General features: G+C 37.2%; 1 protein-coding gene across 1 annotated transcript in view; it reads left to right on the forward strand.

Moving 5' to 3' along the window:
* The window catches only part of LOC129743684 (lipopolysaccharide-induced tumor necrosis factor-alpha factor homolog), a 69,231-nt gene extending 52,244 nt beyond the window's left edge, over positions 1-16,987 (forward strand). The window contains exon 4 of the mRNA XM_055735772.1: positions 16,556-16,987. Coding sequence (XP_055591747.1) covers positions 16,556-16,658 — 103 coding nt within the window. The 3' untranslated portion in view covers positions 16,659-16,987. The remainder of the gene's footprint in view (positions 1-16,555) is intronic.
* The last annotated feature ends 8,675 nt before the right edge of the window (positions 16,988-25,662 follow it).

Consider the following 25,662-nt stretch of genomic DNA (forward strand, 5'->3'; position numbering starts at 1 on the left):
GTTAGATGAATTTGGCATAGACGCAACTGGTCTTGCAATTCCAGAAGTTGTTCGGAAGATAAATTATCTTGTTCTTGGCATGAATGGAGCTGTTTCTGAAGCTGATGGAAAGCATTCGACATCAGTCTCTTCCTACTCGTTGGATCCTTTTCTGTGGCAACTAAAGGATTTTCATGATATACCTGGTCGTTTGGTTTCTCTGAAGCTACCATTATGCGCTCGGACTGATGTTTCAGTTGTTTTGTCCCACCAGCAACAACCTCTAAAACAGATTCGGTTTGCTCAGTTACCCAGTTGGCGATGCTTTTCTGTTTTTCAGCTGGATCAGGATCGCTTTTCCGAAATCGTACGCTTTCCTTTTCGCCTTCTTCTTCTTGAAGCGATTCCTCTAGGGCTCGGTATTTCGCTGCTATAAATCTTCTTTCTAGTTCCTTCTCTTCCTCCAGGCGCTTTAGCTCAAGCTCCAGCTTCGCTTTCCGGACGGAAGATGTAGTTCGGATCGAAGAAGCTTTCGTCTGAACGTTGGCACATTTGGCACACACCCATTGGTGGTTTTTTACTCCATCGTCCACTCCGGCACATGAGTAATGCCACCAACTGTCACACCGGTCACAGGCTACAAGATCATCGGCTGAGTCTGGGTGAACGCAGGCCACGCAGTTGTGGGCATTGCCCATATCGGTCGTGTTATAGTCGTCATCGCTCGAACTTGCGGGACGTAATCCCATGATGACTATTTGAAGTTTGTTAGCGAAGGCCGGAAGTAAAAAATCGGTACAGACTGTTTCTGACAGTTTATTAGCTTCAAATCTAAAAAGTATAAAGAATTTCAGTAAAGATTCCTGCATCTGTGATTATAACCCAACTTACAGTCAGTCTACCGTTCGGATTCTGATTTAAGCTCCTCGCTAACAGATTGCGTGACTTTACGGTTCCTGCTAATATGGGATATTCTGAGTTTTACAAGACTAAACAATAAATCCAAATATTTACCAAGAACTATTCTGGCTCTTCTCGTCAGTTTACGCTACGGAACTTTTTCCGAAACCCTTAAGCACTTGTCGGCTATTCCTACTGATTATAGGTTAGGATTTACAAACAGATAATACATATTATTTACGAACTCTTAACTTACTCAGACCACCTCAGACGAATATCTCTGTTGAAATGAATAATTCAACGCAGGTTTCAGTGGTGGAATAGAGTTATCTTTATTCATGTTTCGTCTATGAGGTCACTAGATTACAACTATATTAATTAGCGATAGCTAATTGTCACTTCCACATCTTATAATCCCTAACCGGGAAAGTACTCATTTCTCAATGAGTACTTTGATATTCTTACCCAGAATATCTGGCAACACTGTTGTGTTACCACGAACCCAATTTATGTTGTCTCGCTTGACCGTGTGATGATGTAAACATTTATACCGTGTTTACCATCATCAGCTGTCATCTTCAATCATCACCGCTATTGTTTCAATTGCGAATTGACTCAAAGCATGCGGAACCAAAACAAACTGTTTTGGTTCTGCTCGTGGGAGCAGAAGTTGCTGCTTGCTGTTCCCAAGGAAAACCGTAAGTTTCAACACCTCCCCTCAATTCGCAGATTGAGAATGCTGAACAGCTTCGCGTGCCTCGCCCTTGGTAACGCCTTCGTGAATGCATCTGCTGGCTGACCCTCAGTAGAGATGTGTCGCAAAGATAGCTGACCGCTTCTTATGATGTCTCTGATGAAAGCATACTTCACATCCAGATGCTTCATCCGCTGATGAGTCCGCGCCTCTTCCAAATACTGGATGCAAGGGATGTTGTCCTCCATTAACTTGAAAGGAGTGCTAACCACACCCAATTCACCAAGGAAGTTTGTTAACCACAAACCTTCCTTGGCCGCATGGCAAAGGGCTCCTATCTCAGCTTCGGTCGACGACAGACTGACCGTCTGCTGACGTTTCGTTGACCACGAAACTAGATTCCCGAAGATCATGTAAGCGTAACCTGATATAGATCTTCGATCATCGGAGTCGTTGGCGAAATCTGTATTAGCATATCCGATGAGTGGTTCCAATTTCGCGTTTCTGCGAAATACCAACGCCGTATCGGTCGTACCTCGAAGGTATCGCAGAATACGCTTCAGGCCTTGCCAGTGCCTATCCGCCGGACTGGCCTGGTACTTGTTCAGTGCGCTAACCGCAGCACAGATATCTGGTCTCGAAGATGTCGCCAGATATTGTAGACAACCGATCAATTCTTTGAACGGTTGTTCGGTGATAACCTCACCATCGTTCAGCTTCGTCCAGCGAACGTTTGTGTCAAGTGGAGTACTAACGGGTTTACAATCGGCCATACCGAATCGTTGCAGAACCTTCTCGACGTATCCTGATTGCGGGAAGTCTCGCTTGATGGTCATCCCCAAGAAAGTCTTGACTTCCAGGAGATCCTTCATCTGGAATAGCCTTCTAAGCTCGATCTAGATCCAGATAACCTCTGAAACGTCTTTTCCGGTGTCACGTTTCTGCGGTATACCAACGCCATAACGGTCATACGTCGAAGGTATCGCAAAACACGCTTCAGGCCTAGCCAATGCCTATCTGCCGGGCTGGCCTGATATTTGCTAAGTGCGCTAACCGCAGCACTGATATTCTGATGACTGCAAACAACCGATCAAATCGTGAACGGCTGCTCGGTGATAACCTCACCATTGTTCAGCTGCATCCATCGAACATTCGTGTCAGACACAGAATAAGTTTCCTGTAACCTGGGTTAAGCTAATCGCTTCCCAAACCTCGCTCTCATCCAGGGCTGCTCGATAGTTGCTTTGTACGCTAACCGCAGCACTGATGATCGTCCTCGAAAACTGCAAACAACCGATCAAATCGTTGAACGGCTGCTCAGTGATAACCTCACTTCGCCCACCCAGCCCGAATCTCGTTCTCTTTCATAGCCGCGGTGGTCTCCCGGTAAAAGCAGTCCCTTTGGCCCTTAAGCTTGCTGACGATTCGACGTTGCTCTTCCACATCATCAGCGGCTACGTTAGCCACGTAGCGTTGATTAGCTTCTTCTGTTCGCTGACTGCGTCTCTGGGCCGGCTCGGGATTGACGGAATCTTGATCATCATCGTCATCGTTGTCATTGCTACTCTTGAAGTCGCTCTCGTTTCGCACCCTACGCTGACGGGCACCAGAATCGCAAATCTTGCGTTGACACTGGTGGCTGATAACCTCAGCGTGCGATCGAAAAACATATCTTGAGTGTTGTGTTCTGGTAACCCCAGAAAAGCATCCTCTTGTAGCTAACAAAGCTCTCTCTCGGTGGCTCCGAGAATTAGCCTGACTTCGATCGGCAGCACTTGTCCTAAATGCCGCAAAAATCAAGAAGTGGTTGAAATCGCTGGTGCCTAACCGTCGCCTAAACCACCTCCTCCGCAGCACCCGGAATAGCTTCCAAACATCGAAGACAAGCTTGCGCATGCTAACCGCAGCGCAGCTACCAAGCACGAGAATAATCCTCTCGACTTGCAGCTTCATGGACTTTCCTCTTGTTGCTCTCACGCTATTATCTCTCCGAAATAGCTGGAGACAACTATAAACCACAAACTTCAAATCTGACTCTGAGTTGGTGGCAATTAACCGTCGCACAAAACCACTCCTCCAAAGCCACAGAAAAATCATACTGTAGGCTTGGATCAGTCCGCGCGTGCTATCTGCAGCGTAGCTCCACACCCCGAGAGTAACCCTCTCGAAATCCAGCTTCTTCCAATCTCCGATACGGGCTAATCCTTCATCTGAAGCATTCGGACCTGACCAATCCTGGTTACAGATCCCGAGAGTCCTCCTCCCGGCCGTCGGAAATAAACTCACGCTGCTTACCGTAGCGTGGCTTGTGTCGGCATCGAGAGTAACCCTCTCGGAACCCGACTTCCATGCCTCGAACTCCAGTGGCACCTTCTGGTTGACCTGGAGCATCTCCTGGCTTCTGTGCTGGTGATCCTCCGCGCTCGTAGTCGTCTGTGCTTGGATCAGCTCCTGAATGCTGACTGCAGCGCACAGCCAAAGCACGAGAGTAACCCTCTCGGCTATAAGTTCCACCCAATTGTTCTTGGGTGGACCTACCGACCTTCGCGCTGAACCATCTCGGTTGCGGATGCTATTACTCCTCCCGGCCGTCGGTCGTGAGCTCAACTTGCTAACCGCAACGTGGCTCGTGACGGCATCGAAAGCTACCCTTTCGATCCGCGAACCGCCCCGGACTCTGGCGGTACCTCCTGGCTGACCGTGGACTTTTGGCGGCCTGGCCTCTGCCCTGGCTGGTCCATCTCCATCTAGGTTGGCTCGTCTCGGCGCTGGCTGGTCCCTCTGGCTAGTGGCCCTCTTCCGGGTGATCCTCTGGCTGCTGGCTGCTCCACTTGCTAACCGCAAGTTAAATGTACTTGAGAGTACCCCTCTCACTAACTCGTTTTCCAATTTTCCAGACGTATCTGGGCCCATAACCTGTGACCTACACAGAAAAAAAATCTGAATCCTTAACAACACTGAAATTGAAAACCTTTAATATTACATGACGCAGAACGCGATTTATTGATGTAAATTAACAGACTAAAAATATTTGAATCCTAAAAAGCACGGAATTTCAATGACACGAATATTATTTGACACAGAACGCGATTATTTGATGTAAATTTACATCACATATGATGTAAAAAAAAGAAGCATCACATATGACGGAATTTTCAGTGCGAATTAAATATTACACATCTTTAATATTTTACATGTTTTCAAAATTTTCACGTCTTAAGAAGTTTACAGACGTGTAATATTCAACTCGCACTGAAAACTCCATCATATGTGATGCATCTTTTTCGTTACATCATGTATGATGTAATTTTACAATTTTTTTGGTCATACAAAATCCTCAACAGCACTGAATTAGAAATTTCTGAAAATTACACAACACGGACTTCAATATCGACAGGGAGTTAAATTAATATTACATTACACTGAACGCGATAACGTCATGTAAAAATAAAAACTGTCAAAAACAGGAAAGTAAACAAAGTAATTTGTTGAAGCAGTTAGCTGGAAGCTGTTCTGGAAGCAGCCCCACGCTGCTCTGCTAACTCTACTTCGGAAGATGGTGAAAGTGAATTTTAAAATAATTAATGTATTAGACCAAAAATTTTAAAAATTTGAAAAATAAATGAAATTTATTATTAAAAGATTATTTTTGTTATGAAAGATGAAAAAACTCCATTGAATCGGATCAATAAAAAGTAAACAAAACAAATTCCAATAGGATATTTTTCACAAATTCAGTGACTTTAAATTTACATCACTTTCATATTACACTTTGCATAATTTTACAGGCGTGTAATATTCAACTCGCACTGAAAATTCCGTCATATATGATGCTTCTTTTTATTTACATCATATGTGATGTAATTTTCCAGATTTTTTTGGTAGTGTGTAGAGTTCACTGGACCTAGAGCCAACCACCTCCCATGCCGCGTATTTCTCCAGGGCTTTTTCGATAGCTGTCTTACAGAAGACCCATGTGTACGAAACATAGAATGGGTTTTCTGTAAGACAGCTATCGAAAAAGCCCTGGAGAAATACGCGGCATGGGAGGTGGTTGGCTCTAGGTCCAGTGAACTCTAGGTCACAGGTTATGGGCCCAGATACGTCTGGAAAATTGGAAAACGAGTTAGTGAGAGGTATAAATGTTTACATCATCACATCAACGAATCATCGGTTCCGGTGCCAGTTAGCAGAGTGGCGCAGTGGAAGCGTGCTGGGCCCATAACCTGTTGAAATGAATAATTCAACGCAGGTTTCAGTGGTGGAATAGAGTTATCTTTATTCATGTTTCGTCTATGAGGTCACTAGATTACAACTATATTAATTAGCGATAGCTAATTGTCACTTCCACATCTTATAATCCCTAACCGGGAAAGTACTCATTTCTCAATGAGTACTTTGATATTCTTACCCAGAATATCTGGCAACACTGTTGTGTTACCACGAACCCAATTTATGTTGTCTCGCTTGACCGTGTGATGATGTAAACATTTATACCGTGTTTACCATCATCAGCTGTCATCTTCAATCATCACCGCTATTGTTTCAATTGCGAATTGACTCAAAGCATGCGGAACCAAAACAAACTGTTTTGGTTCTGCTCGTGGGAGCAGAAGTTGCTGCTTGCTGTTCCCAAGGAAAACCGTAAGTTTCAACAATCTCGAATGTGCTAACAAATATCAATCACTGAATTAGAGATACTACGCTACTTTTACTCTAAGAATCACTTAAACTGACTGCAGGTTCTATTCGGTAGAAATACGTCTGAAAAACGACAACGTGAAAAAACGGTTCTTGGTTCTCTTCCTTGTTTTGATATTACTCTTCTTCTAGCGGCAGGGAAACGTCAGGAGAGACGTCATCTACAGATGCTCTCATAATTTTAGATTCGCCTGCTGACGCAGCCACAACCATCCTGACATTAACATCTTTGTTGTGTGATAAAACTGTGCGCAATCAATTACACTTATGATATCCGAAAAACAAGATGCAAAATCCGCGTTAATTTACATTTGTGCATTTCAGTGTCATACGAATTCAATATTTCAACTCAATTCCTTGACCTACACAGTATTAAATAATTACATGTTATAACCTGCAAATAAATGGAACAAGTTATTTCTACTAAATTTACATGACTTATGACGTAATGTAAATTCCCGAAACGAAAAAAATGACATTGTGAATTTACATGACCATAACAATGAAACCGTTCCGGCTCATTATTCCTTTTTAGTTTTTGAATTATTGTTTTCTCAACTACTAGCCATCAGCCTTGTAACAAAACATGCCAATCATCAAAAAAATACTCATAATGGTTTACACAACCGAAATCCACGAGCTCCCGATTGGAAACGGCATTTTCTTGGCGCATCAAATCCAACTTGCTTCTTACCAGTCGGCTGTTCGGTGTTTGTTTCTGAAACGATTCTGCTACAGGGTGTATCTGAATTTTTTTGTAGTTCCGTTAATACTTTTTGGATGGATGATTTTGAAAACATTTTGTTTTTCATTTCTTTTCCAAAACATAACACGAAGTTTATCTAGTGTGTTCTTTGAATAATATTACTTGTTATTTGTTCGTTGTACATTAAAATATTCTTTGCAAAGTGATGGAATATGTGGAAGGGGTAATGAAACTTGTCATTTGTTTGTTTGAATATTAAACAATTCCCCACGATCCACTTGTTTAAAAATATATAAACCTGATTTTATTTCAATTTAAAAGTTAATACTTAAATTCAATAATAAAAAGAAAAAAAAGCTTTGTTGTGCTGAAATTTTGGTAACAACAAATTGAGAAAATTGTTGACCTTATTCAGCAATATTTTATTTAAACCATAAGTATGACTAATTTTTGTGCCGTTCATTCTTAATTGTAGGATTTCATATCAACCATATCGGTTAGAGTTATTCGTATATTTAAAAAAAAATGAATACGGGAGGTGAACTGTGGCTTTGAACAAAATATCACTTCTATCCAATAAAGTTTATGAAATTTAAACGAGTAATATACTATTTTGTTATTTTTTCCCAAAAAGGCAATACAGCATAGTTTATATCTGTTGTAAGCAGTTTTAAAAGAATTTCCCTTTTCATTTTTATAAAAATCGGCAAACATTTAGACACACCCTGTGTGCGACTGCAACGTTTTTGATTCCAAACATCGTTTCAAGCAAAAGTCATGTAAAAATACAACAAATTGATCCGAATGAGAAACGCATGGTTTTTTTTCAGGGCTGCCTTATAATATACAACACATATGACTGAATTTTACATGAAATCAAACTTTACATGAAATGTAAAGCTCAGGTTTTTTTCTGTGTAGTCACTAAGTTATTTTAATGTTTCCCATAAATAAAAATCACAATTCAAATTACTCATAAGCCAGAGGCTCCTTTGTCGAAATAACCTACAAAGCGAAAGTAATAATAGTGCTGAGGATTTGCTATAACTGGCCGGCCAGCACCTACAGTTTTATCAGTTTTCTGCTGTTTCTCCTTAAAATAACATTTCCTTCTCCTTTTCGTCGTATTTGCATCTTATTCATCTTCTGATTCCTAGACAAACGTCAGTTTTGTCACTATGAGCGTTACGTGCCTTTGCGTTTCTTAATTGAGTAACGCTAACGTTTTGAGGGGTACGGTCACTCTTCCTATTTTCAAATCCTTACATATTGACGTTACACATAGCTCAACACTTTTTGGTATTAAATAGCAACCCCCAAATAAAGCTTTCTATAATGAAAATTATAATTGTAAATTGAAAACAGACTCTGTGCCACAAGTATGTGTACATTTCAAAATAAATTTGTTTACCTGTAATTTGATGTGAAACGGTACAATGAGAAAAAGTAGTGTTGAAAAAAATTATATGAACGGAGTTTTTCTTGAAACAATGGATCAGTTAGGGAAGAAGTGTTGGAAAAATAGGTAGACTAAATAAACAAAAAAAAAACTACTTAGGTGTAATAAAATTGCACTTAGCTTGCCGATCCTATGTATCTTGCCTTGCCTTTTCCAATTGGAAATATTTTGGTGGAAAGTTGGAAAGCTCATCTCAAACCAGTAACGTTGGTAACACTTGCTCGGGGAGCTTTCTCAAAAGCTTTCTAAATCCCGCCGAATCATGTAGCTTTTTCTATGCATGTAAATGAAGCTTTTCCCGAAGCGCCTATACCACGTCATCCGTGAATGAAATCTCAAAGTGAAAACGCAAAAACAAAATTTTAAAGTTCCTCGAATACACTGAATATTTGTTAAATCCTTCACGATATACTCCAGCATACACACACTGTTTATCGGTTTCACGAGGCGGAATCACTTTATTTCGGCTAATATCGGTTTAAAATTCACTTTATAATTTGTTCCTAGAAAAAACGCGTCCATCACCATTCAGTGTTCCCAAAAACTCCCCTAATAACTTTTTTTTCTAAAAATATACAAAGTTATGATATTCGACAAAGTTGTTCAGCGGAAAATTTCCTGTAAGAAATTTATAAATTGGCACAAAAACCATTAGCAAGCTCGGTTCCACAGAAGAAACAAAAATGATGTTGATTTTTCAGTACAAAATATTCAATTTTCCCATACAAACCTAAAAGTTCAAATTTACTCATGTAAACGTTACTTAAAAATTCTGCAAAAGTCATGGATGAGTTTTGGACCAAAACGAAGCTTTTAAGACCCCAGGGTTTGAGTAATTCAAAAATGACCCCAAATCGACTCAGTCTACTCGAACAGCCTTCATTTGATTCCTCAAAAAAAAAACACACACACACAAGATAAGTCTATTTGTATCCAAAATTTTGTTGTTCGAATCAGTGTTCTCTAAAGGAAAATATCTTTTCATAGATTTGGTTCATGTAAGACGGAAGATGCTGAATTTCTTCGCAAAGCGATTGGACTTGTGCTTTAAGAAATATTAAAAAATGGGTGAAGGTAAAACCCTCTTTTATATTTTGTTAAACTTTTCGTATTTTTCAAAATTGGAAAGAGATGTCAAAATTATTCATAGTCTTCAGCAAATTTGATTATTTAACTTGAACCTTTGTTTTCAAAATCTTTGTTACATTCTATAGTATTGCAAAAAAAAGTACATAATTTTTTTAAATGAATTTCGAATTATTCTCATAGTTTATCTCGAAAACATAAACTGAATGAAAAACAATATTTTAAGTCAGTGCCCCCCAACTAGTCAAAATCTGTTCTTAAATTCCTTTCACCCCGTAAAAGCGTGATTTTAGGATCTGAAACTATATACTGAATTACAGATCTTAATCAGAATAAACACGAAAATTTTCCTTTTTTGCAACGGCTTTATACAAAGTGACTCACAGAGAGTGATTTGTTGAAATTAAATTTAAAGGATGCTTAGAAATTGATTTGTAAAAAAACAGTTGAACAAAAAAAATCGATTTACAAGAAAAAACATAGCCCAATGTTGAATATTTACTAAAGAATATTTTGAAAAAGAAAAGACATACACTCAGGCAAATTCTTATTACAATTTTCATAAGATGCCTCTTATGAACCGCTGTTTAGAGTGTAAAATTGTTTTTCATAAGAGTCTTATGAAATTCTTCTTATTCTCATACGAAGTTCTTATGAAAAATAGAAGAATTGGCATTGTGAAAAAATAATGAACACATTCATTCCATCAGTCATGTATTTCAACGTCTTCAGAAGCACTCACTAATTGCAAAGTTATTACTTTTACTGATGTGCGCATGATTTTATTCTTCTAAATGGTAAGTTTGAGTTGAAATTTATATTTCTCGCGTGAGCTTTCATTACGTCGAATGAAACAAAATTTGAAAAACTGAGATATTCACTAAAAAAGCTTCATTATAACATTATCTACCTATATGATTGATAAAACAATAAATTTAAACCCTTTTAATGCATAAAATTTAAGACTTTCAAAATGACGAATGAAACAAAACTTTGCATGCCCATTTCAATGTTGCTTACGTCCCTTCTTCCAAACGGCGAATGTGCAGAGGAAGAAAAACCTAGCACATTCGCTATGGATTTCATGAGCAAACAGTGTATACAGGAAGAGGTAATCAGAATATCAACCTGGCAATATTATTTCAGATTCTTGTTTTCAGGCGTTCTTAAATCGATACTCAAGGCTTTCGAACGCTGTATAATAATGCAGCAGGGAAAAGAAACCGAACGGCAGCAAACCTAACAACTAACAGCAGCAGGCTGATCGGCAGCAGCCTGCTGCTGTTAGTCACCCAATCACCCGATTCACACTTTTATTGCGCATTCACTAATAAATTCACCGCTACACTCGATAATTCACTGTTAACATTCACTATGCCAAAAAAAAAATGAAAATTTACCGGTAATTGCCTCAGAAACATTTGGGCGTAAGTGCAAGTTGAACGAATCAAAGGACGAATGAGACAAATTTCCCCTCCAGCTGATCGGCAACAGAAAGCTGATCAGCAGCAGCGAGTTTGTTTGATCGATTTCGCACCCGATTCACACATTTCATTATGCATTTACTCACCAATTTATCGCTACACCACTTATTAAACAGCCACTACGCCGAGAAAATTGAAAATTTTCCATAGTATTTTCATCAGAAACATTTGGGCGTATGTGCAAGTTGAACGAATCAAAGGACGAAAGAAAAGAGACGAATGAAACAAATTTCCCCTCCAAACGACGAATGTGTTCAGACGTACACAGAAAAAATTATTTACTGTGAAATTACAGCAAATATCCTGTAACAAAAAGGAGCAGGACATTTACCGTAATTTTACAGGTCGGAAAAAATTACTTGACACTTATTTTTCAGTGTGCCGCAGAATGCAGCTGTTGCTTTAAAAATACAGGACTGTAATTTCAATTCGTTTTTCTAGTTTTTTCCTATTGGATTTTAATTTTCGGATCAAATAAAAGTAACGAAATTTAGAGTAAAAAATGTATTAAACAAAATTATTTAAAAGCCAGAACACAGTACATAAATTTTTTACGGATGGCCTCAATCTTTCTCTAGCGCTATAATTCGTTGTCGTAACGATCTTGCGGTTTTCGTCATTCCTCCTGACTTTGTCAACCTCCACCGATCATCCAAGCGTCGAGCATATCGTTTATATATCAGGTTATGCTACGGACTAAAAAACATATAAGTTGTATCTTTTCAAACGAATTGACCTCAAATAACTTACCATTTCTGGAATACTGCATGGATAGAAAAAATTGCTGGAGTCTCTGGAAGCTGAATGTTTACCTCTGCTAATTGTACTAAAACTCGAGGCAGTCGTAAGGTTGGATATGTGTTATGAATTTCACGAACAGGAACGATTCGAAGTTACTCTGTGTGTTCTCGCATCTTCCATTCAGCACTTCCAAACAGGAGTGTATACAAGTGTCTGTGTGTTGATAAATGAGTGCACCAGATTGGTTGACCTAAAATGATAGATATGAAGGGAATGTCAGCATTTCACGCTATTGGTAATAGCTTATTTATAAACAAATAGTTGTATTATTAAGATATTTGCATAATAACAATAAAATTTACTTAATCCTACCCCAAAGACCAAGCACAGAAAGTTTTTGAAACCGCAGAACCAAGCGGTGGAAATGTAGTTCACTATTATGTGGAAAATCATAGAGAACGATAAGAGCCGTCAAAACAGATCGAGAAGTTGTCGCTCAGTCTATTTAGAGGTGAAATTATCAATCTTCTATATTCGGTTGATCGATATCACATCGAAAGATCATTCGTTGGGTAAATTTACATCCAGATTCCATGTCCAGCATGAATAGAATAGTGTGGACTGTTGAAAGAATTCACACGAAAACCCGTAAGCTGGGGAAAAATATACGTTATTTTTTTGTACAACAGTTGACCAGCCTATTTATTCTAGATATTGATTGGTAAGTGATTGTTTAGCTGAAATCATGATTCTGGTCCAATTATTATTGCTTTTTCATAGATCAACGATGACCAAAAATGAATTACAACATGATTCAAGCATCAACATCAAAAGTCAAAAAGTAAATAGGTCGCTGGCTTAAGCAGAAAATTCAAAATGTAAATTCGCTGCCAAATAGGTTACCAGAACACTAACAATTCTAGTTTACTCAAGCGGGACTTATGAAAGATACTCACTCAATGAACGGCTTCATCACTTGTGCGAACTCAGTTTGTCAACCCTGCCTGGGACCGACTCCCAAACTATCCTGGTTTCACAATAACTGGACCTTTTACAAAATTTCCGGGACACACTGTGAAGATCGTTCATTCTGTTGCATGGCATCAACGTAGTATCGTGAACTTGATCGTTTCCGGGAAGATTATCAGTGAAACGCTGCGCTACTCAAGAATCGAATACATCTGCAAAGAGAAATCATTGATTCTGTGATACATGTTACGAAACATTTTCTATAATATATTAGCTTTAGCGACATTCAAAAATGTAAATTGGACTTACCTCTATGACGCTAATGCACAAATGCTTAAGCAAAAGTACACGATGTTTTTCGCCTAACCACGTACACCGACTTCGGGGTAGACATCTCCGATTCTGGGGGCGTTGAATATTTTCCAAAAACAGCTTCTGTGTTCGATAACGTTCCAGGTTCTTTTTCCTCCGGATGGAGAACTTTTTGTGGAGCCTTTGGTATCCAATTATCGGGATGCTTTTTGCGGCAGAGTTCCGCATTTAAACCGCTGTTAAACCAAATCATCTTACGGGCAAAACAACACAATTTTTTGGTTTTTATTTTTATTTTCACTGCGGTAACTGCCAAAGCTCCAGAACCAAACAAAAAAAACGAATCGAAAACAAAACAACCATCCGCTTGGTTTTGACGTTTCTGAACTGGGATGCCAGATGAGCTTAAATTTACTTATATTCACTTGAAAATTATTGGAGGACACGTCATTTAACAACACGTAATTTTTTTCGACCTGTAAAATTACAGCAAATGTCCTGCTCGATATTGTTACAGAGCGTTTGCTGTAAAATCAAATGATTCTCTCTTAAAATTTCAATAAATCAATTTAAAATCAAATGTTTTTCGATTTACAGGTTTATTTTTTTTAAATGCAACCATATTCAATGACACGTAATTGTCATTATTTTTTTCTGTGTATGAACGATTTATGTTCGAATATGTCGTATGTTCCTATTATGATTAAAAAATAGCTCTAAAAATTGCAAAAAATTAAATTCATAGTGTGGAATATCTGACACAATTAGTTTCCATGAATATTGCGTATTTTTTGAAGGGTTATCGGCGAAGGAATAAAAATAGGATTTGAAAAACACCAAATATAATAATAATCAATATACCTCACTCCCCAAGGAAAAAGGGAGAATCACCATGCGCGCCTCCATGTGGAGAAAGCTCTAACTAACCGTAGAAAAACAAATAAAAAAAACCAAAGTTGCCACAGACATAAATTTTTCAAAATAAAACAAAATTTAGGTATCACAGTAATTGAACAGTTTAACATTTTTCTTTTTCTTCGTTCAACAGCCATCAAGTTTTTGAAGAATTTATCGGTTTGTGTTAAGCACAGGTTCAACAATTTTGTTTTCAGATAAGGGTACTGGTATGTTTTCGTACTGCTTATTTAAATATGTACCTGAATTGCGTTTTATTATCTGATTGATTTTTTAGGATTTCTAACCATCGATCATTGGGGAATCTCTTTTTCCGGAGCACCCAGCTTACATTTGCTTGTGTATGATCCTCTGAATGAGGAAGCTAACCAATTGAAGCCTCCCCCCGAGAAAAAATGTTAAAAAGCTGGGTGATGGCTGTGAACGTTCACAATCCAAGAACGAATTTCAAAAGCCAACGGCGTGAAAGACGCCCTGTTACGTACGATTCTTTGGGCGACAAGAAAAACATAACTGAAAAATTATTGGCTGAATTTTTTAAATAAATTTTATTATTTTAGCTTGCAATTTTTTCTTTTTCAAAACACCCCCGCAAATTCATTGAAAGATAAATGATACGAATGGCATGTTACATAGAACACCCATTTTAGGTTTTGTTAATGTCCGTGGGGGAATTGGACTTCCTCTCGATGGACTGGTATCAGGTACTGTTGTTACTGCTGATGCGCGCTTCTTCTAAGATGACAGAATTTTACTACGAAATAACGTTTATCCCCAAAGAATCTTGTACTCCAATAATACCTAAAACCCCCAAACATAAATTTCAAACCAAATCTGTTAGCCTAGTTTTTATATTCTGAAAAACGGAATATATGGTACATTTGGTACATGCTTAGAGATTTCGAATAAACTTTCTGGCTTGGCGGGACCTTAGAATATGAAAGTTTAATTTTATTTTACGTATTAAAAATAGGCCTTCGTCCGTTGTGCCAGGGAATGCAAATTTTTTTCCAGTTCATGGCCACTTTTTGACTGCCCGAAACATCCGAAGTCCAGAACTTCCGTAGTTCGGAGGTATCTGAAAGTCTCTGGGATTTGAAAATAGTATCTGCAAACCCCATAGAATGCTTGAAGGCAAACCAGATCCGATAAGTGCAGTTTTATTTCCTCGGTGGAGACATCACTAGGCAATTCCAGTACTGGACTATCCGGTTCAAATCGCCCGAGGTCTGTGAGGCATCCATTCGAACAGGATTATGTGCAATTAGATGCAACGGAAGCAGGTACCGATTACTGGATTTGTAGATATCTGGGGAATTATAACATAGTTATCATCCGGAATATTCTTTATTTTGAATGTTTACCTGTTTAGAACGGGAGTTTTTCAATACCACACATTAGATTCGAAAGTATATCCGCGCTTTGTTCATCGTTATTTGTTAATGAAAACTTTGTTGTCAAAACAAAAATGATTGATAAAAAACAAACCAAGAAATTTCTCGACGAAACACGCCAACTTTACTTTTTTAGTAAGAACTTTCTCCTGAAGGTAGTTTTGAAGTGCATGTCCTTGTTGGACTGTATGAAGCATGCTGAGAGTTACCAATGTTTATTATAATATGTTTGAAAACACTCTTCAAATTTCAGAAGCGTTTTTCTCGGTTCGGTGTTTCTGTTTCATTCGACGTAATGAAAGCTCACGCGAGATTTAGTTGAAAATATTTGAAAACTCAATAGGAACATTTTATGTTTTATTTACTTTTCAGCTTGGTTACCGGTAAAAAAGCGCGAAGTCAAAGGTCCGAGGCACAATAAAACTTTTTTTATGGAACCGGGTGTTGAAAGGCAGCTGATTGTCACCATGATGTTTTTCCATACGAATTAAGCAGGGAATAAAATAAAATGAAAAAATAATCTTGAATTATTTCAATTTTGTGAGACATTTCTTTTCCCATAAGAATATCTTATGAAAAGCAATAACCCCCTCATTGAAACCGGTGTTCATCCTTTGAGTTCATTCCATCATAAGACAATCTTATGAATTTCATTATTTTTTCTTATAGCGCCACTTCATAAGAGAATCTTATGGCCTACATAATAGATTTTTTCTGAGTGTACACCGTCTATGCCGATTTAGGCTTTACAGACTGAATAAATGACGTGGACAACTTAAGATTAACATTTAACACCCAGTACCGAGATGGCAATCGAACCCATGCCATCAGTGGACCTAGCGATTACCGTCTTAACCAAATAGTTTATTCAGATTATCAAAGAAATTAAAGAAAAATATTTAAAAAAAACACTAAAAACAACCTTATCATGTAATCCTCGTAAAAAAATGGCTTAAATTCCTCGAGCTTACTGAGCTTCAATTGTGACAAAAAATGCCATGACTAATACCATTTCAAAACACTCATTTGTTGTCTGTACGATGATCTAATCGTCATTATTAGCGGCATTTCATTGCCAATCGTCATACTTTAGTAGAAGTAGGTATCAACTCCAATGCTCTTATCACCCAGATTAGTCAAACTCTCATCTCGGAAATTGCAGCACAAACAAATGAACTGACCTTTGCATTTTTATTTATTTTTTTTTCGTTTCAGCTGCTGGCCATGCTTCTGGATTCCGTATGTTGTTGATTCCTGCAAAAATGCCAACCACTACTGCCCCAACTGTGGAGCCTATATTGGAACCTATCGAGGCTAGAAATGGGAATTCTAGTTAGCCATCAACCAACGCATCGCAAAAGATCCCTGGCCACTTCCGTTGATTTCGTTCGTTTTTTGGATGGAGGGGTTTCCTCCCTCTGTTACCAGATCATGCGTCGAGCAATCATATCAAATCGAGAACTACCTACCTACATTACATACACCTATCTAAAAACTAAATTATATTTTTAACCAACGAAAGAGATACAGAACATGGTTTTGAGAAGAAGAGAAGAGGAAGCAGTTCATTTTTTATACAAAATGCTAGTCCCATTTATATGTTAGAGATACTTATGAAAATATATTCTGCTTGAAATAAAAATTGAATGACGTATGTGTTATTGTTCGTATCATACTCCTTCAGGTTTAAAATTGTTTTTAACCTTTTTAACAACGAGCAAAAAGAGCATACGCTGGCTAAATTACTCATAGGTAAAACGCTATAACAAGGCGTCATCGAATTTAAAGAACATTGTTTCTTTACTTCAAAACATTATGACGCATCTAACACGATAAAAAATTCCATCCATTTGTAAATTAGAAAGGGTAATGTTTGAGTATCAAATTCAACAATTTTCTGAAAAAAAAATATTTTGACTGATAAAACGAAAGTTTTATCGACTAAAGTGAATCAAAAGTAACAATCTCGACTCAGAACCAACACCAAAAATGGCGAAATCTTATCCCAGGTCCACAATACTAAGGACCGTGTCGTAAATTATGAATACACGTTATAAGTATTCTGTTTATTTATTGCTCTTTTATTTTTCAATTCTGGGTGTTCGTACATGTTTATTAGACTTCAAGGAATGGGACAACAGCAAGGATAATCTAATTATCCTTGGATCTGCTCAGTTCACGCACTTTTCCATTGATTCCTCGCATTAAGTTTTGCACAACGGTTGCATAAATGGTTTTGCTTACATTTATCCAGTCCTTCTTGAACTGATTGATGTCAACAGCTCCATGGTCCTTCTTCCGCAGTTTCCCTTTCATCAGGGCCCAATACCTTTCGATAGGCCGGATCTCTGGGCAATTTGGAGGATTCATCGCTTTTGCCACGAAATTGACTTCCATCTCTCGATACCACTACAAGACTGAACCCGCGTAGTGGCATGATGCATGATCTGGCCAAAATAGTGTCTGACCTTTATGCTTCTGAATGAGTAGCAAAATACGCTTTTGAAAAAAGGTGATGACTTCATACCACATTGACAAATTCCTTGCCAAACCAGCACCTTTTTGTCAAATTTTTCACAATAAATGGACTTCTCCGAGTTTGGGACATCCGTTCCTTGAGGCACAATGTAGAATTGTGCTCCTGGAAGAGTTTTGTAATCCATTTTCACATATGTTTCATCATCCATAATAATGCACAAATTCTTCTTGCTCAAAACCTCATCGTACAACTTTTGAGCTCGAGTTTTCACGGATATCGCCTGAATTTTGCTGCGTTTCGGAAATTTCTGCTTCTTGTAGGTCTTCAACGAGTTACGTGCCTTGGCACGTTGCACCATTCCGATTGATGTCCCACACTTTCTTGCGCAATCCCGAACTGACATATTCCGTTTTCTTTCAAACTGCTGGCATATTTTTTTGTCCAAAGCCGGCTTGGATGCACCAACTTTTCGACCACGACCAGGTAGATCTCTGAAAGTGTTGTGCATACCAAATCGGGCAATAGCATTTTGAACTGCACAGATGCTGACTCCTTCCTGTTTCGCCAATTTTCTTATCGTCAAGCCGGGCTCCGAACAGTATTTGGTCACAATCGTTTTCCGTTTTTCTTCCGAAAGTCCCTTCATTGCTGCGCCGGGATTCAAAACTCAACTTTTTTCGAGATATTCTGTTTGTTTACTATGTTTATAACACGCGGTCACTGAACAGCTGTCAAAACACTTTTTCACAGAGAGGCTTAAAGTTGTATTCATAAATTACGATACGGTCCTTACTACAGTTAAAAAAAAATCTCACTTGTCAAAGCCTGTTACTATTTAAAGACTGTCTTCAAAAATAGCTTTAAAAAGTTATTCAATAAAGAAGTTGGTGAATTCAATTTAGGTACAGTCCTTAGTCCAGAATCGAGAATATCGAATTTTCAATAAGGTTAGACTCACTAACGTTGCCAGATTGCCCGAATTTTGCCCGGATTTTGCCCGGATTTTACCCGGATTTTACCCGAATGTTTTCACTTTATTTGCAAAATCAATGAAAAATTCAAAATGCGTGATCACAATTATGTATTTTGCTATAAAAACAATTTTTGAGCTAATTTTATCCAAACATGATGTGTTTTGATAAAAACGTAAAAAAATATTTTTCGAGTTTTTTGGCTTTCTTACTGAAAGACATAGCGAACGGTCAGTTGGGGATATCATTAATTAAGGGTCCAAGACCCCATTTTATACCTATATGTATACCAATCGACTCAGCTCGACGAGTTACGAAGATGTCCGTGGATTTGTATGTTCCATTGAAACGTTCTTACCACCCCTCCTATTCTAGGTTTTTCGATTTTGATGAATTTAGTATCAAAAAATTTGATTTTTTTTCCTGTAGATCATTATCTTAAAACCAAAAAAAAAAACAAAATTGTTTGAAATTGTTCTATTCCATATTAAATATCAAACTTACGTTGGCTTTAAAAATGGTAGCCATTTGCTCAGCAGCAGTAGCCAGCAATCGCTAAATTATTACGGAGGCGATCGAAAACTTGACAACAAATTCATCTAACAGCCGAGAATCGATCCCCCTTGACCACTAGTGAGCGTCGAGAAATGTGGCTCTCAAATTTAAACAGTTTGAAATATTTTGATAGTAAATGAACTCCTTGAATATCAGTTCGCTTATCCTCCAAAAAACGTAATGGCCATCTTTTATTTATATTGAGTTTAGTAATTTTTGTTTCGATTTTCTTCAATCATAATCTTTTTTTACAGATCAATCATATTTAATTCAGAAATAAGGTATCTGACTTCATTTTCAAGATGACTTTCTTTATTAAAATCTTTTAAAATAAAATAAATGATTAATGATAACTTTTGTTGATAAAAAAAACTCGTATTTAATCTTCACGTTTATGAAAACTCAGCTTAAAATATATTTTATTGGTTTGTTTTTCAACCTTTCAAAGCTGTTCGGGTCAGAATGACCTGAAACGTACCTATAAATCATCCTTATCTTCATTCCGAAATTCTGAAGAACACAGATTTTCGAGAGACCAACAATGCTCTATGAAAATCATAATCAGATTCACAAATTAAAACTAAAATTCGAGACTAATATATTTGTCCATTGAGAAAAACATACAGTAAAGCAAAGCTAAAATTGGATATCATTTTTTTTCATGCAGGACTTTTATTCTACCGAAAAATCCGGATAGCAGCCAAAATTCTCATCGGACCCCATAATATTTATACTTCGCCGAATAGATTTATTCTTGACAATAATAAGAGTAAAAAAATGTTTCTTTAAGATTGTTTTTTTCATTCGAAACCAACTACAGAAAATTTCGTAGAGCATATTTACTTAATTCAGGAATATCAAGAAACTAGAATGTATAATCTGATGAATGAATCAAACATCAATAAAATCGGTTAAAATTTTCGGCCAGAGGAACGTCAAAAAACTAAATGTAAAATTTTCAAGAAGCGGATATTTTGCATACAGCTCTGGAGGGATAACATTATTTATATTGCACCTGGAGTATCTACCAAAGATCTAAAGATCTTAAATTAAAATTGAATTTATAGAGTTTACCAGAATTAAAAATGAATCTGATTGGAACCCCAAACTTATTCTTTTGCTATTATTCCTTTATATTTGATACATTTTCATCAAAGTTTATCTTCCAAATGAACACTTCAAGATCACTCTTTAAGCCTAAAAAAACTGGAAACTTTTTGAATTTATTTATGAAAGTCAATAATGATTTTAAATTATTAATGATTGATATTAAGGAACTGAACCCGAACAATGAGGTACTCTTAGTGTCACTTTTATTTACTATGCATTTATGCTTGTTCGAATTTTTCAAGCAAAAATGTTGTAGGGAAATTTTTGAAAACCAAATACATGAGGCAGTTCTGTTTTTTTAAAGAATAAACCTAAAAGGCACGTATTTTGAAAGCGTTTGTCCATTCGCTGAAATACCGTTACTGTTGAAGAACCACACAACTTCGTTTTTCGTTAACTGATTTAATGATAGCTTGCCGTACTTCTGAAGAAAAAAGGAGTGCTTATTATGCCCTGGCTGCTCGTTATGCCCTTATCTCCCCTACGTATTGTCTTAAATAAATTCTCATGAGGATTCGTTTCGTACTACCTATAGTATTCATTTTTCACTTAAAAAGAAATATCCTTTTCATCTTTACGGAAATATCAAACAATAACTCAAGTGATGAAAATATTATAATTTTTGAGCACCACCAAATAAGCTTTTATGACCTTTAAATCATCTTGATCTGAAATGTGCGCACTGCAACATTTTTGACACATTGTTTCTCAATTTTCACCATCATAAAATTTTCGATTTTTCAATTTAATCAACTTTTAAACGCGTTTTTGCTTAAATTTGTTGACCTGGGGCGAACAGAGCACAATTAACCAGGACATGATGAGCGTTTTCTGCCGTATAATCTAGCAGCGAATTCAAGTCAATGAAGACAACTGAATCATAGAGCTACAAGCTTGACAAGTTTCATCTGTCGATTCGGACTATTGGTAAATTGTCGGAGAGGTAATCAGTAGACTCGAGCTCGATTTCTGTTCGAGGGGTTTTTTTCCACATACAATTCATGATTGTTTTTTTTATAGTTAAGCCCGGTTCACAGTTCTTGTGAACTCGGACGCGAACGGGAACGTGAACTCACTACAGTGAAAAAATATTCCGCAGTGAAATGTCAAATCGGTCAAATCTTCAAAATTAGCAAGAGGTTTGTTCAATGACAGGTAGAAATTGGTTTCGATCGGTAAATGACAGATCATTCAACCAATGTTTTAATCGATACTAGTCGAACCGGTGCTCAAATTTAAATTTAAATTTCTCAAAAAATATATAAAGAAACATATTGTTCTCCTTCAAACATTTTCAGCTTTGAAAATGATTGATTTGATAAAATAATCCAAAAGTCCTTATCTATGAATACAATGAATTTAAATTTAAATTATGAATTTTAAGTATTCTCAAACAGTGTTTATCGATCCAAGTAGTGACGAGCTTTAGCGATTTGTTTCTTTCAAGCTTGTCCAACACCTCGCAAACAGAACAGAGCAGAGAACGAATTACACTTTTATCATTTCGGTTTCCGAGTGCACTTCTCAGCCGATCAACGTTCACAAATCTTTTTGCCGAGTGCACCCGATTGCGGTTTCTCTGACGGTCGGGTGGACGTCGCTCGCTCTAAAGAAAAGAGAAAGAGCTGGCTAGAAAATTGTGCTCTAGCGACGCTGCTGTGTCGCTCAGTGTATCAAGCCAGAAAGATTTCAATGCAGGAATGTTTTCTTTAAAAAAAAAGCCGCTATGCAGTGCGGAACAGTGCATCAGTCGAAGAGGTCCAATGTAGGTTTATGTATAAAATATTTTTGTACGTAGCCGGGCCGGGCACTTCCTGGCAAATTATTTGAAAAACATGGTGAAAACCGGGTAAATAATCTGAAATTTTCCATTCCAAAAACCGAGCAACATCCGGCCAAATCTGAGGAAATTCCAGACATTTATCTAGTGAAGAAAAACGACTTACATTTTTTTGTCGCAACACATCATCTGTGTTAAATTTATGTTTAAAGCATACGAAGGAAAGTTTTGGTTTAATTTTTGATGAAACAAACTTTCACAAATCCAATTTTCGACAAACAATTTTAAACTGAATTCGATTTTCTTGTTTCATTTTCCAAATAATGTGGATAAAACTGGGCAAAATCCAAGTAGTTTTTTCACAATATCCGGGCATCCGCAAATTGCTGTATATTTAGGCTTATGTACTTTAAATATCGTACTTGGGTAGCATTAATTTACAAAAGCAGCAATTCGCAAAGTAACATTTACTAAAATTATCCTAAAATCTTTGGCTATGAAACAAACCGTGAAAATTACGCAGGGATCTGGGACAAATTTTAGTTATAAAACTGCAAAACTTTCACAAATCGTAAAATTTAGGATTTATCTTCCTTTACCGCTATTTGACCCAAGAAAGCTTTCGTAGCTAATAATTGGTCCTGGTGCAGAACATCAAACTAGAGGAACTCGCTCAGGAATGACCAGATAGGTGTTTTGGGCAAAGTTGTTAATTCGCATATTTTGATATAAAATTTAAAGTGGAGAGATTAAAAAATAGCGCGATAATAACAATAACTTTTTGTAATGTTTTTTATTTTAATTTAACCGTATCTCCTTGGGTTAAGATTGTAGGACTTTGACATGTTAGGCAAAGTTGTGTGTTGTATTAAGATAAATAACTTTGTAGAAGAAACTTAAGCTCTAAAATGCTAAACAAGAAAGTTATGATTTATATCTCGCTATTGGTGGACCTCTAAACTTTATATTTCATATCAAAATATGCGCTTTATTATACAGAGCAATGTTGTCGAAGACACCAGCATTCTATCTTAACTACCTTTGGCGTTATTAATTTAGTTCCGTTAGATTTATGTTCTGCATTGTAAATTCTGACGCACTTCGAAACATCGATCCAGCCAGACGCAACCGATGAAGACAAACCGAGTTTTCTGTACCTAAAGCTTCTCTTTCGCCCGATTGCGAACGAATTTATCTGCACCGAGAACGCACTTCATCAGTTTGCTTGCTTCTCTTGCCCACACTTAGCTGGACGCTTGGTCGCTCTGGAGCTAACTGAGCATTTTTTAAAGATTCTCCGTTTGGGAAGAGCACAGCGAAAAAAATACACGCTCTTACTCTGAACGGGCAAATCTGAGGAGCGATGCCAAGCATGGTTTCTTTTGAAAAACTTTTTGAAAGGATGTTGAATAACTTCTACAAAATAGCCATTTTTTTGTTCTTGATTAAAAATTGGGAAATAAAAATTTCAATATTTCTTTTAATTAGTGAAACGATCGAAAAGGTTGTTATAAAATTAAAATGCATCAGTTCACTTTTGTTCGTTAATTTGGCTGCTTTTCAGGTTCTTCTTAAAAGACATTAGTTTTGAATAATTTTATAAACTTTCCAATTATTTCCATAATTTTTCTGAAGCACAGAAAGCGGAATCCATGTTTTTTTTTATTTCAATAGACTCTTGCCATTCGATGATCCTCATTTATATTTATTCGTTGAGAAACTCTTTCAACAGGTACATTTATTCGTCGAAAACCTCTTCCAGCAGGTACAATTAAATGATGCCCAAGCGGGTTTTAATGTTAAAAAAAATCGTATGCGTTCCATTTCAAATTCGTAGTATTTTAAGTCTTTAATTGCCTTTAAATGTGCTTGCAATTTGAAAACTTGATTTTTTATGGAGCAAATATTTTTCCGTCATCGGTGAAAATGTTTTCAGAATGCACATTGCCATTCGGACGTGAAAATGAACGTGGAATTTATATTCACCACGTTTGTTCGTTTTCCGTTTTCACGTTCGCTCAGCGCGTCTACACTTCGAGCGGAATGGTAGAGAACGCGGAAAAAATATTCCGCAGTGAAAATCGGGGTAATTGAAATAAACCCAATTTTAAAGGGTTTTGAACAAGGAATTCAGTTCAAAAATAATCCTTAAACCATTTCGCATCTATTCCACCTAGTTTCGCAAGCATGAAATGCAGTATAGTCAAGATTTTGAAGAATATAAGTATTTTCATTTTCACGTTCGAAAGAACTGTAAATGCACCTTTACATTATACGGCTAGTAGCATCATCCGTCAAACAAAACACCAGAAACATAGGCCCTTATTCTGCGCCGCGCGTGACGTGACGATTGTCACCTCATCTCGGAGTCACCGTGAGTTTTGTCATCTTATTCCCGGAGTCGATGTGGCTAAGGTGACAGAGGTGAGTGACTGAATGAACACATATGTCAAAATGGTAGAATTTGTTCTTAATTGATTTGTTTTCGTTCACGCTTCGAATTTTCCAAACTGATTTTTAAAGCTGGTGAGAATTCCGGTTCGTAAAAGTTCATCCAAAGTGACAATCCTCACCTAAACCGACTACTAGAATAGAGTGACTTGGGTAACTCGATTATCATCACGTCACACGCGGCGCAGAATAAGCGCCATAACGTATAAACATGTGTTAATTGTTTGAATTCTACAAACAGACCTAAATTATTTTGTTATTGCTTTGTTTGATGGATCTACGCCTCAACGTTCAGTGCAAAATGCATCGACCATAAATGATAAATGAAAAAAAATATCCTTGTCCAAGAATCGAACTCGAGTCTACTAATTACCTCTCCGACACCTTACCATTAGGCCAAATCTTCAGATGAAACAAGTCAAGCTGTAGCTCTATTATTCAGTTGACTTCATCGAATCGAATTCGCTGCTAGTTTCCCCGGCAGAAAACGCTCATCGTGCCCCGATTAATGGTGCTTATACTGTCACAGGGGGGTTCTCATTATGCCCCTACAGTGACTAGTTTAAAGCTTTCAGCAAAAAAAATTAAAATGCATTTTTAAACGTTATTATCTACTTTTTCAAGTTTCATCCAATTAGACAATAGACTCTTTGAGTGTCTGAACACGAAACAATGATGTAATTAACATATTATAGCTGTTCTCTATAGTTAAATAAGCGTTTTCCTTAAGGTGGCCATTATGCTTTTATCTCCCTTACTGTTATTTGGACACAAAAATGAAGCTCTGATGATCGATAAAAAATTGATTCACCTTCAATTTGAAGTACAAAAACAAATTTCAAGTTGATTCCATGTAGTCCGATTTATTTGGATTTACATAAGTCCAAGCTCTTTGTTTCTCTTAGAAAAAAATATAATTGTAGCATAACTCAAAAAATGTTCTACTGAGATTTTTGGATTTTCATTTTCGGATTCA

Source organism: Uranotaenia lowii, chromosome 2, assembly GCF_029784155.1.
Source record: "Uranotaenia lowii strain MFRU-FL chromosome 2, ASM2978415v1, whole genome shotgun sequence".
Taxonomy (NCBI): Eukaryota; Metazoa; Arthropoda; class Insecta; order Diptera; family Culicidae; genus Uranotaenia; species Uranotaenia lowii.